The following is a 13,756-nucleotide window of genomic DNA, read 5'->3' on the forward strand; positions in this document are numbered from 1 at the left end:
GTTGTTACTGAGGTGGAAGATTATTTGGCACCAGTCACTGCAGGAATAAGGACTTTGGAAAGTCCTTGGTGGCTTCTGCTTTCACAGTTCTACTCCTTGAAAATTGAAGGTTTGCCTGAATTTCTGTTTAAAATAAAAATTAAAAAACACAAGCAACAAATAAACAACAGTCTTATGTAATCTTATACAACAGAGTCTACAGTGATCTTTTGGCATGATTTGTTATTTAAATAAGAATATTTAAATTCTTATCTCAGTTATTAGATATTGCAATTTATGGTACATTTTTAAAAAAAGTTGGTGTGTGACTTTTAAAATGGGGGGATTCTGAAAGACTGGAACTCAAGAGCAAGAACCAAGAGAAAAGCGAGAAATTAACTTTTTTTTTTTTTTTTTTTTTCCTGATTTGCCTTGCTTAGAATAGTTGTTCCCCTTGGAGGAAGTTCTGACTTTGTCTCTTCCTGATATTACCAGAATTTATTATTTTTTTTAATTTTCAATTTTAGGTTGCAAACATGCAGTAGGTACTACAGCAAGTTATGTCTGCACAGAAAGAATCCAAGAACTGTGGTGAGAAAGAAGTACATAGGAATTTGAAATGAGAGTACCTATAGCCTTCCAGTGAAGGAGAGGACTGGTCAAGGAAGGGAGATACTTGGAACTGTGGGTTGAGAGTGAATGAGGCAGCACAGTCTTCTGAAAGATAGTCTTGAAAAGTGTCTAGATTGGTAAAGGCTGTTTGTCTTTGGTCTAATGTTTTGGTATATGTCAAGAGTGCTATGTCTGGTGGAACAGAAAACTGAAAGAAGGCCAACAGACAGCGGTAGAGGAAGAAGGGGAAGATAAAAGACCCTTGAACAGGAATGGGAAGATGTGGCTGAAAATACCTAAATCTTTTTGAAAAGATTTGGTAATGTCTGGCTCGAGAGGATTCGAGTTAAATCTAAATGAGTGGATGCTAAAATCTATGATATGAGTGTGTGTCTGTGTGTGCATATGTAGACACACAATGTCAAGATATTGGTCAGAGTCACTGTTCCATCAGTGATTTAAAACTCCAGGGTCCTCTTTTCTCTGAACATTTGGAACTCTTTTCTTCCTTTTTCTCCTTCCTTAGAGCCTTTCTATGTTGTTCTTTTAACTTCTAAAGATTGGCAAGTGAGGAGGCGCTCATCCAGCTCCATGTCCAGCAACGTGGAGGTGGGGTGGCCAGCAGTGTTCCTCAGGAACAATTCTGAGCATTTCCTGAACTGAGCTCCGATTCCTCCTCCAAAGCTGAAGTGCTTATTTCTACTGATGTGTTCAGAGAGCAGTAGGAAACTGTTCAACTTGGTCTCATTCAGGACCTGCAATATAGCATCTTTGTCTCTTGTACCTTAAACTTGTAACTTAAAGGACTGAAATCCCTAAGTTCCTTTTTATATTACTTTACCCTACTGCATGTAAAGGCCAAGTGGCCTTCCCCAAGGGTTTTTTTAGAGAGAGAAATCCCACCACACACATTCTCATTTTAAAATTGTACCTGCCTGTCTCTTCCTCTCCTTTAAACATCTCCAGGTGTTCTCATTCTTGCTCAAACCCGCACTCAAACTGAAGGGAATCCACCTTTTACCATCTTTCTTCTTCAGGAAGCAAAGTTCTCTGTATCGCTGTGGCCAAGGACAGATGTTGTCCAAGACTTCTAGCTCAATGTGTTTTGGAGCCAACTAAGTTGTCCTCTGAGATTTATGTAAATTCTGCAACTTAGAAGCATACTCTTTGTTTTACGTTTGGAGGGTAGGTGTAGTGGGATCGGTCTGGTGATGTTTTCATGGCTGATGTCAAAATCTGAAGCTAACCAGCAGTGTTGTCCTTTCCTTTTGTAGTCTTACTGACATATTCCATAAGTAGAGGTCACTGTCACTGCTTTGTACATTGCAAATCACAGCACAGTGTTTGCTTGAAAAACAAGTTGCACTTACCTTGCTGTTCCTACGTGCTCAACTCTCTGTCCTAGGTGCTCTGTGGTTCAGTACCTTTCATTTCTCCACAGCCAGAGGAATTAAGTTGGCCTCTTCCAGCTCTTAAGGTCTCAAATGAAGGGATGTCAAGAGCATAGTAGGTGAAAAAATGTCTTGGTGGATATTTTTGGTCAAAAATTATGGTTCTCATGCATGGAATACATGCATAAAAATAGAATTCACCATTGCAAAAAATGATTGCTTGCTTGTTTTTCCCCGTGTTCAGGCCTTCTTATGGTCCTCATTATGTCATCTAAATAAATTACCATACTTTTCTAGGAATAGATATTTGTTTTTGTTTCCCACAGTATAAATTAGGAGGTAGGGATCTTTCATTTATTAGTATTTCGGCAATAGGTGAAACTTAAGTTTTTGCTTTTTCGACGTTGATCTGCATAGGCAATCAATGGATCAATCAATGGAATTTTTTTAACATAAAGATGAATACACCATTTTATATTTTAATTCTATAGATGATCATGTTAACAGCTATACATTACAAATGTACTATACTTGGGGGATGTAATAGCAAACCATGATATCACAGCTTTAAGTTGTGTGTCACTTTTTTTCACTTTTTTAGAACAAGAGGATGAAGAAGCCAGTACTGGATCTCATTTAAAACTTATAGTAGATGCTTTTCTTCAGCAACTTCCAAATTGTGTCAACAGAGACCTCATAGACAAGGTACAGTCATTTTTTCCCAGTTTGCAAGCATCTGATGCTAGTTCAAATCACTTGATCAGAAATACAGATTTAAACTTTTGAAGTCTTGCAGTAGCTGAATTCATTTTTTTTAATACGGAGGAAATATTTTTTTCTCCCCCACTTATTAAGCCCTTAGTAAGAGTTTGGTTTCCATCTGCCCATTTTCACAACTTACAGTTTATTTGAACAAAAATAGACTTATTTTTCCTCTATTATTACCTGACAGATTTACCATTTACCTGGAGGTTCTTTTTTACCTCATGCTGATCAAAGGAATCAATCCAATTCCAGTATTTTTGCATGTTTTCTAATTGTGTCAGTTCTATGCAGAATTAAGATTTTTTTTTTTTTCCTTCATGGTTGTTCTAAAAGCAGCTGTGTGTAACATGAGCCTGGCTGTGTAAAAGATACTCTTCTAAAAGCATGCTTTGTTGCTGTAAATAGACACTTGCATTTAAAGGTGAAATTTTGGCTTCTCCCTTTATAGGCAGCAATGGATTTTTGCATGAACATGAATACAAAAGCCAATAGAAGAAAATTGGTCCGAGCGCTTTTCATAGTTCCTAGACAAAGGTAAGAACTGGAGGGGAGAAATGTGGATCCAGCTTTGGTTATTCAACATAGCCCGTGTTGTGTGTTCTCCCCCTTCTTCCCTGCCAGCAGTAAATCCCCCATTCTAGGGAAAAAAAACCAACAAGGAACATGTATTTAAATCAGAACTCTCTCTTTTTATAATCCTCTGAATAGTCAGAGCACAGTATAGTTTAGGAAAGGGGGCATCTTGTGATATAATGACGTGGTACGATGGGTACAGTCAATAGCCATTAGACTTTATTGCGTTGTAGCTTCTGGAAGAGAGCTGGTTCTTAGCTGGCCAGCTTGGAGAATGCCAATGGAAGAGTTGGAGTGTGGCCTCTCCTATGTAGTTTTGTCCATGTAAAGCTTTGCCGTGTTTTTCTCAGCTCCCTCTTTGCATACAAAAGGTTCCTGCACTTACATGAAGAGCCTTGATTAAAGAAATAATGACAAATACATAAGAAGCATCATGTACTTGTGTCTACTCTGTGCTGAACTTAAACCTTAAACAGATGCAGTTTACATAGGTGTAATTAAAAGGAGTTACTTTTCTTGCTTTGCTTTGTCCTGTTCTTAATTTCTCCTGAGAGGTTGCTCTGATGCAGCTTTTGGTTTCAGGGGTTTCATCATTATCTTGGATTTCCTGTTATAGTTCACACTACTTTGATTCCATCCCTTTTTAATATTGTGGGAAAGAGAGTCATGTTTTGAGTGCCTATTTCATAGTCTCCAGGAGACTCCTGTGGGCTATTAATTGTTTTGACTAAACAAGCTTGGTGTTTTGTTTCCCTTGAATATAAGGCCTTTGTTCCTGCATTGTGTTTTCAACCTTATTTCCAGCCTGTTTCTGCAACCTATTTGTAATGAGCATCTTCTCTGCACTTCTGACTGTCTTAAAGCAGTGGTTTGTTGCTGAATCACATTAACCCAAATCTACCTTGACATCAGTTGTAGAGTTGGAAGTGCTTATAATCATTCACTCTCTTACTCAGAAAGTATGGATTTGAATAATCAGTTTTCCTCTATCACTATTTAATACTCAACTCTCAGAGCTTGAAATATGTTCTGTGTTAGTCTGAAGAGCACTTCGTTAGATCTAAATTTATGATGTAAAGGAAGGTACTTTTATTATTTATCGACAGGCTCATAATCACATCGAGAGAAGAGCATTTGCTCAGGACTTTAGAACCATGCTATGTGCAGCAATGTAAATCAGCAGGATAATTTAGACTATTATCTTGAGCTCTTCCTTAATGGAGAATTTTCCATGTGTGTCTGCAAAATGGAAGTGATTTAATAGTTGGCCTTCGAACATGCAGTAATATTTGTACTACTGCCCTGTATTTCTTCCTTATGCTGTAGAGGCCGGGTTGTTCATATTGATCATTAACTCTTGGAACCTGTTAGAAGATGCATTAGGCTTGGTTTGCATAAACTGGAGCGTACTAGATGATAATGACCTGAAGGAACTTGTTAACATTATGCACAACAGAAGTAGTAGCTTTAGAACAGAACAAGACAGTAGCTTGTAAACTTGCAGTGTGGTTTCACAAATCCAAGGCAAGGTAGAATTCCCAGCATATTGTGCCATTATAGCAAAAGGAGATGTTCCTTGACCAGGGCTGTATGCTCTCCACTTTGCCACTGATTCTGTCTTACTGGTGATAGCTATCCCACTATATTTTTTATTTTATTTAAAAAAAGGGAGAATGGGATCAGCTGAACAATGTTTCTGTGGAAACTCAACCCGTGGTATAGTTTCAACTCATAGTATAGACTTAACCTGCGGCTACTTCTGCTGGCTGGCATCTGCTTAATAGTCCTGTCTTCTCATAGTTGGAAATAATCCTGAGGTTCTCAACCGACTTACTCGTTATTTTTCTTCTGAATATTTTGTTTCTTTGTAAAATATTTTCTTTTCCTTTCTTTCATACATTTTTCTCCTGTCTACTGAGACCCACTCATCTAATGAACTCTCCAGTTCCAGCTGTAAGATGTCTGCTCTCTGACAGGGCAACTAGGCTGGAGAAACAGGTTTTGCTAATTGAGCTTCTCCTTCTGTACGGCAGGCACGATGAAAACACCAGCTGAACTGCCTATATATGCAGATGGTTTTAAAGGGCAGTTTGTCTGCCTATTTGTATTTCTTTATTGCAGTTGGTAAAGGAGCAATTCTGCTTTTTGTCTTTGCATCAGTATTTGTATTACTTGTGGAAAAACTCGGTTTGTACATAGAATACAGTGCTGGCAGTTGCTATAAAATACTACAAATTGTTTTAGAGAAAAATACATAACACTACTTGCCTTCAAAGTTTGCATGCTGTGCATTAGAAGTATTTTATTTACATCAATCTCTTCACAGAGCCATACTGATATATTTATCCTCTTACTACTTCACGCACACACAAAAAGAACAATTTGGGGGTTTTGTTTTCTTTGTTGTTTTCCTCCACCCTAAATTCCAGGAATTTATACAACATCCTCCAGCTACTCGAGGAACAGAATGGAAGAAAGCGTGTTTGGGATTTTTTGTCTGTTTGCTTTCTTTTAAAGGTATTGAGGAGCAGTGTCCTCATAGGATGCAGATAAGTTACATGTTTTTCTAACGTATTTAGTGTCCAAGCATACCAGATAATACAGCTCAGATCTAGTTATTGCTGGATGAGATGAGATCTCATCCAAGATGAGATCTTGGCAGCCAGGATGAGATGCATAAACAGTAACTTGCGCTCTTGTGAGAGGTGACACTTATAGGAAGCATACAGGCACGACAGCTGCACTAAGAATTTACAAAACTGTGTTTCTCAGTTTGAGAACGACTGTGAACACTTCATTTTAGGTCTGTTATCATGCATTGGTGTCAGCGAACTTTCTTGCTCCCATTAGGGTTGGATAGACTGGGATAAATAAGTGATTCTTCAAGAAAACCAACTTCATTTGGCAAAAAAAAAAAAACTTTTTTTCCCTTAAGTAACTGAAGGTTAGTGTTAGAACAGTACAACATTACACTGCTCTGTTGACTACTTATGCATGGATAGTGCTTAAATCTTCAACTGCAATCCAGACCTCTAGCCAAGGAGAACAGAAAGCCCTTCTTAAAGATTTTGGATGCTGGTATGCAAATGGCTTTTGGACTTGCGTTGAAGAATTGATTTAAATTGATTTAAATACTAGCATTGTAATTCAGAGCAATATGATTTGTACTGAAGTGACAGTGCAGTGATTTAATCTGTACTGCTTGCAGTCTCCGGGCAGCTTTGTGTAATTCTTATTAACCTAATGAATTATTTTTCTGAACAGACAGACATAATTAAGACTACTTATTTGCCTTCTGTAACCTTCCAAGTTTTTTGTTTTTGTTTTGCAACAATAAGTTTAAAATCTCTTAAATCCTAAACAATTCTAGTCAAGTATCTTATTTACTGTTTAGCATTTGATTTTGGTTATTTTTCCATTGCCATACGTAGTGATCTGTGAAGTTAATTGTTTACTAAACAGGAGGAGGTGCTTTTCATGGTATGGCAATTTTAACACTGTCATTGCTTTTTCTTCATTCAGAACTTAACCTCTCTATATCTGTCTGTAAACCTCTGTATATCTGTTCTTCAACTTCTGAACTTGAGACAATCCTCCCTAGTAAGGTCATTTTGTTCAGCTGAATTTGTCTTGTCAGTGTTTGAGGCCTCTCCTTGTTTGAGAATAAAAATGCTTAAATTGGGAGTTTATGCCAAAACAGAGAATAAAACAAAAAACATCTAATCTGATAGCATGAAAGCTCCATAGTGCAGCTTTATTCCCACTGAATAAGGTGGGTGGCAGTTTGTGCCTGTTCAGGACCTGGGAATATGTTTAGTTTGTTGGGATTCTGGCTGTGCTCACAAGGCAGGAGCGCCGTGTCTTGCTGTTCCTTCATTCTTCAAGCTGTCTTTCCAGTATGACCACAGGTAATGAGCACCCAAAATGTCCCTTTCACTCTTTCCTAATCCCTTTGTTAAAAAAAATTCTGACTGCCGAAGTCCTAAATAACCTGCAGTTAGGGATTTAATTGAACAAAATTGTTGCATTGTTTATAAACTAGTATTTAACATTATCCAGAAAGCAGTTCACTAAAACTTGGCCCATGTGGCCCTGAGAGCCAGGGTTGACTGGATTTCAGTCCAAGATATCTGGCCAAAATGAAAATGGTCAAGAGTGGAGGCTTTTAGTTATGTTCCTGACGTTCCTGGTGGTTGGGATGGACTTCACAAAGTAAATACCTCAACTGTTGCGAAGCACAGAATGAGCATGCTTCGTAATGCCGTCGTTTGGCTTTTTTCCATGAATTTCTGCCCCCTCTTTGTCAAGAAATCCAAAATCTTCTGGAAGTAAAAAAAGAAAAATCAGATTAGAGGAGCCTGAACACAAGTGCCAGTAGATGGTGCCACTTGCACTGCAGTCTATCCAGTTTTAAATGCTGATTTTTTTCCCTCTCCTGGGCGAGTGCAAACACATTCAGTGATTGCCAGTTTCACAGTAATTGACCCCAGGCTTTTCCACCTTATATTTCACCTGTGTAGAAATATCCAGTCATAGTATTTTTCCCCATGAAGAAACCTTTTGTGTTCTGAGTTGGAGCACCAACAATGGGCTCTCAGATTGAGTTTTTCCCCAGGTGTGTTTGGTTTACAGAGATGAAATTATTAGCTCTCAGCAGGCAGGTACGTGCTCAGATCAGAATACAACTTTCTGCTGTTTGCTTTGAAAGAAATGCCATAAAAAATCCCCTTGATTAAAACATGCACCTCAACTCGACCAAAGTCTTCCTTTAATTTAATTAATGTGTGTGAAGCAATGAGATCTTCACTTCTCTGAGTTAATAGCTAGACATTTAATAACATGATAGTAATTTGCAGCAGCTGATCTTCCTTGACTGTGGTTTTTCAACAAGCTTGAAAAATGTAAATACTGGTTCTGTTACTGGTTAACAAGAAAGAATAAAACTCTGTTAAATAGGTAACTGGGATACCTATAATGTCTCACCAGGAATTTTATTAGCAGGTCACTTTATACCTGGAAAGAACAAAGCTATATTCCAGTTTTGCCGGACCATGATGTAAATACATAATGATCCTTTCTGTGTATGGATACTGAAGGTCGTGGAAACGTGCTCCAGCATCGCTCTCCCCTCTGCTGCTGCTGTTGTGCAATATGCTCTTTATTTTGAGAGGGTTGTCTTGCTGCTCTCCTTGTCCTTGGCTCTGATCTCATTCTTGTAACAGGGCAAGCTCAGTGTGTATTTATTTCTAACGTGCTTTTCAGAATTCTCTGGCAGTATCTTTATTTTTTTGGTCTGGTAGTAAAGGCAACCTTAATCCTTCATAAAGTGTAACCTGAAGAAAGGTCCATTTTTCCCATACTCAGAATTTCTCATTTTAATTAAATGTAAATTTGTTTCATTCTAGTTATGACAGTATCTTTTTTTTTTTTCCCTAGAGTTCATCCTCTATTTCCACCAATACAATGTTTGTAAATAACTTTTTTTTTGACAATTTCCTCGCTATAATACACGCTTGTGCGTGAGACTTGCACAATTGGTTTCTGCATCTAAAAGTGGCATATGTGCACATCTAGGCAAAGCAGCTCTGGGTTACGTTCTCTCTTCTATTATGTGATACTATGAATCAGCATTTAAAGAAATTTCTCCCGTTTTTGCAAACCAATCAAGTCTGTGTTTTGGTATTTTGAAATTTCTGAAAGATAATAGGGGGAGTGGAGAAAAAGCTACCAATTCCATAGTTAAGACAGCAATTGGCATTTCACTTAAAACAGTGAATTTGAAAGCAGATCAGTTATGAAGCATTCTAATAGGATGGGGTAATACACCTTTTTGAATTTTTATTTTAAAATGATATTGCAACTTACAGTATGAGCTGGTGAAATATATGTACATAATTGTCAGTATATACCCAGTCATCCTCTAGAACATAAACTAGCTTTGCATTTTGTTTATTGGTGTGTGTAACCTCTGTTTGCAGGTTGGATTTGCTACCGTTCTATGCCAGGCTGGTGGCCACGTTGCATCCTTGTATGTCTGATGTAGCAGAGGATCTTTGTTCCATGCTGAGAGGGGACTTCAGGTTTCATGTATGTTTTGTTACTTTGGTTATTTTTGTGTTCAGATTAATCAACCTGAAAACTTTTTCCTCAGGAAAAAAAAAATAGTCCTTCATATTTGGTAAATGCTAATGCTAAAATTCAGTGATGTAATATTACTTTTTTTATAGCCTATTATATGTGTACGTATATATGTATGTATATATATGTACATATATATATGCTTTGTTTGCTGTGTCATCTTCATTCTCTAATGTTAAATAAAGTGAAACCAAATTGTTACATGATAAAACAATGACAGCAAAACTGGAAAAAAAATGTGCTCAACTGCAGAGCTCTTCTATATTTAATAACTTACAAATAGAATCAGATTTGGCCTGTACTAATGGTAGCCTTTCCCACAAGGTTACTGTTGCAATATAATTAATGAAAATATCCATTAATTCTAAAACATCTATTCTTTTTAACAGGAACAACTAATGTTCAACTGTGTGATGAAAATCAAATTTTTCATTCCTTGCAGATGACTTTGAATGTTAATTCTACCACTATCTTTTAAGTGTTTTTTAATAGAATTAGTTACATTACTCAGTGAAGACCCCTTCAGTGTTTTCTGAGGTTTACTTTACAGATTTTGAAATCCATTTTTCTGATAGCCACTGAAGTAATACATGAATTACTAAAAATAGTTCGAGTCCTTTTTTTTAAGCTATCTAAAATTAACTGTTTGTCCTCAAGAAAATAACGGGTATTGTGGAAGAATATCATAATTTGTATTTTGCTGAACATGATTACACTTAGAAATAGAAGAGCAGTGGTTTTATTGATTCAGAGTCTAGAATACCTGACTGCTAGTTCACCATTAGCAAAGGGGAATGGCCAAATTAGTGTGTTTCCATAACTCCTGGTATGTTAGAGGACTGAGTTTTCTGTGAGGTGAGGGGAAAAAAGTTCCAAAGCTTCTGACGAAACAAAATAGTAGAGAAAGTTTTCAGAAATCCAAAGATTAGAGTATAAGGAACCAAAAACTTCTCACTTCCCAAGCTTGCAAAGTACTTTGAGCTGAAAGTAATCTTGAAAGGTATTTTTGATGACCTAAAATCAAATGCATTGTCCCTTTTTTTAGGTGAGAAAAAAGGACCAGATCAATATTGAAACAAAGAATAAAACTGTGAGATTTATTGGTGAGCTTACCAAATTCAAGATGTTCTCAAAAAATGATACTCTCCACTGTTTAAAGGTAGGGGTTGTAATATTAGTGTGTTACTGTACCTGCTGCGAACGCATATCCATCCCATTCGCCTTCATGTTCCCACTGCTGGTGTTATCAATTAATTCATTGTACATGGTATTTTAAATCTCTGCTGCTTCTGTCTATAAAGGTGCTTTATTATAGACATTCTTATAAATTGGGAAGCTTGAATTCAATGATAGCCTGAGTTTATTAAAATATACTTTTGTCTTTGGACAGTAGAACCAAATTACTAATGATTTTTCTATGTGAAGGATGATAGAGTTTCTATTTATACATCCATTATTTGTTGAAAATAATATTAGTGGTATTATTCATATATTTGTTGCAAAACTGGAACTGGGGTTTTCTTTTTGTTGAGTTGATTTAAATTGATGTTGTAACAAATAACCAGTAGAGGCAGGGTAGGAAGGAGAAACCATTTCACTGGTTGCAGAGAGAGGCTTATATTTTATCCTAGCAGGTACTTTTGAGGAACAGAATCAATCTTAATCTCTCTCTCAAAACATAAATCTCTAGGTATGTCATCTTGATTTGTATGCTGATAACTATTCAATTGTATTTTGGATCGTAGAATCATAGAATGCTTAAGGTTGGAAGGTGAAAATGAAGGAGTAGAATCAATTTAATATTCCATATTCCTTTTGAAGAAAAAAAGAGGAGGGGGGGAAAAGTGTAAAAGTGGAGGAGATAAACATATTTTTCCACTACAGAAAATTGTGTTACAGTAATGTTTTCTATGTGAATATGCCCCAGATGCTTCTGTCAGACTTTTCTCATCACCACATTGAAATGGCCTGTACTCTGCTGGAAACCTGTGGAAGATTTCTGTTCAGATCACCAGAATCCCACTTAAGGACCAGTGTTCTTTTGGTAAGAGAAGAAAACTCTTATTGAGAGGAGAGCATGTACTGAACAAAACTAATTATTTCTTTTATCCTCTTGCTTTGCAATGTGCTCTGACTATAACAATCACTGCAATTAATATCTTAAAAGGCAGCTAACAATATTCGATGAGGAACCAATGAAAATCTTCATTAAGTTTTATCATCCTACTAAACTTCAATACAGTTTTAGTGCCACAAGACTCCTATCTTACCTTGGAGATTCACAAAAACTGAGTCAGGTACAAGAGGAAGAAGAATCATTCTTTTCTGAAATGTTCCTTTCCATGGCAGAGAGGATGCTGAGAAGGTCTATTTTTCAGATACGTTTAAGTCCTAGTCTGCTTGGTGATACTGCCATTTGCCTGCATTCCCGTGGGCTTGTATCATCTTACTTTATACAGCCTGTCCAGTGCTGTCTCGGCTCTCAGACTGCGCCTCCAGAGAGAACAGTGCTCAAAATATTCTAGAGAAATCTAGTTGCCCTATGAATCTGTTCCCCACTTCAAATAAAACATAAATAGAGGATTAAGTCTCTAAAGTAAAAGGATACTGCATTCCAGCTACAAAAAATACGTTTGGGTGATGTGTAGCTGTACACAGATGGGGCAAAAAACGAGAATGCAGTTGAAGGAGTATAAAGGCTGAATCTGAGAGGGTGTGTGTGCGCACGCACAAAAGATGCTATTTGAGGATGAAAGGGCTAGCTGATAAACCAGAAGATAATGACACCCTCTTTATTTCCAGTTAAAGTAGCCCAGGTAGGAGGTTTCTGTTCTCTGGGAGCTATAATCTGGAGTTATAAATATGAAGGACAAATTTATGAAGGCTTGAAGCTGTTATAGAAATTGGGATTTGTATTTAAGGTGAGAATAGAAGTGTCATCTACATATCTAGGTAAGTACCAGCAAAAAATTAAACATAATGAAAGGATTAGCATTGGGTCTCTGAAATTTGTAGTATATGAATTTTAGCCTCAAATAATGTTTCTTAGATTGAGAGCAGGTCATAAAATTCAGTGTCCAAAGTAAGGGGCCGATTCAAACATGGACCAAAAAAGTGTTTTAAGATGGATATCAACATTAGAAAATTGCATTAAAATGAGAATCTTCTTAAGCAGATACAGACGAGCTAATAAACCACTTTGTATTAGAAGTCTGACTAGACTGTTCAGAGTTCCCTTCTGACCTTCAAATCTGTGCAGAAGACTATAGACGTATCTGCAGTATCAACAGTAAACAAGCTATTTTTAAAGAAATTATTCTCTAGCCTTGGAGAAGAAAGGGAATGATGTTTCCTCTTGTGGAAGTGAGTGGTTTAAGTGTTAGAAATCTATGTAGAGGCACAGCTCTTCAAAGCTGTAAAATATCACTGCATTTCTCCTATCCTCATCTCTTATCTTAGCAAAGACTAGCCTTACACTTGATAGGTCTTCCTTGTATCCATGTCCTCCCTACTCGTTCTGCAGAGTTAATAGTAGCAGCCTTTGCTGCATCCTGTGGTGTATTGGTCTTTTTTTCTTTTTCCCCACAAAATTCCATTTCTTTCTGAACCTTTTGTTCATCTAGTTATAACCTTGACTGTGATACTGTTCACTGCAGTGGCGTAGTTGCAAAAAGAAGGGAATGAACATGTTAACTCCAGGTTCTTGGCTCACAAGAATGTAAGGGGATTCCTGCCAGTTTATTTCTTTGGTCTGCTGAGGTCCCTCTGAAGAGCAGATCAACCATCTGCTCTATCAACCACTCCTGCCACTTTTGCACCACCTGGGCACTTGCTGAAGATGAACTGAGCCCTATCAGCTCTTATCTCGGTGCACGTGTCTTCTAATACTGCCCTACAGTCAAGACAGAGATCTGATTTTGACTTAAATAGTATTATACAAATTGGATCATAGGTTTATGGTACTGATCAGTGTGGACTGTTGAAAAGATGATTCCCAAGGCAAATTAATTGGGATCTTGTGGAAAAAATGAAGTAGATGTAAAGCCAGTCTTACCAATGAGTGTTACAGGTGGAGTTAAGGCCTGTTGATCTTCCAAATAATGATTAGCCTTAATCTTCACTGCAGAATAGGTTGTATGTCTAATATTGAAGATAACATTACTTCAGCAGGGTGTGCAAGAAAGTAATAGCTAAAAATGGCTTTTAATAATTTTTTTCCCCTTCAATTAATTATGTTGCACAAGACAGGTGCAGACTACCTGATTTCATTCTAGAGAAACACTTAATTCCATTGAATG

The 13,756-nt window shown here is 37.1% G+C and overlaps 1 protein-coding gene across 1 annotated transcript in view; it reads left to right on the top strand.

Annotated features, from left to right (window-relative positions):
- UPF2 (UPF2 regulator of nonsense mediated mRNA decay) overlaps positions 1-13,756 on the top strand; it is a 50,818-nt gene that overhangs the window by 17,196 nt on the left and 19,866 nt on the right. The window contains exons 8-12 of the mRNA XM_088526317.1: positions 2,584-2,687; positions 3,196-3,281; positions 9,299-9,407; positions 10,504-10,617; positions 11,386-11,502. Of these exons, the coding sequence (XP_088382443.1) occupies positions 2,584-2,687; positions 3,196-3,281; positions 9,299-9,407; positions 10,504-10,617; positions 11,386-11,502 (530 nt within the window). The remainder of the gene's footprint in view (positions 1-2,583; positions 2,688-3,195; positions 3,282-9,298; positions 9,408-10,503; positions 10,618-11,385; positions 11,503-13,756) is intronic.

Source organism: Tinamus guttatus, unplaced genomic scaffold (genome assembly GCF_059628265.1).
Source record: "Tinamus guttatus ecotype Peru unplaced genomic scaffold, ASM5962826v1 Tinamus_guttatus_pri_ptg000245l, whole genome shotgun sequence".
In the NCBI taxonomy this organism is placed as follows: domain Eukaryota; kingdom Metazoa; phylum Chordata; class Aves; order Tinamiformes; family Tinamidae; genus Tinamus; species Tinamus guttatus.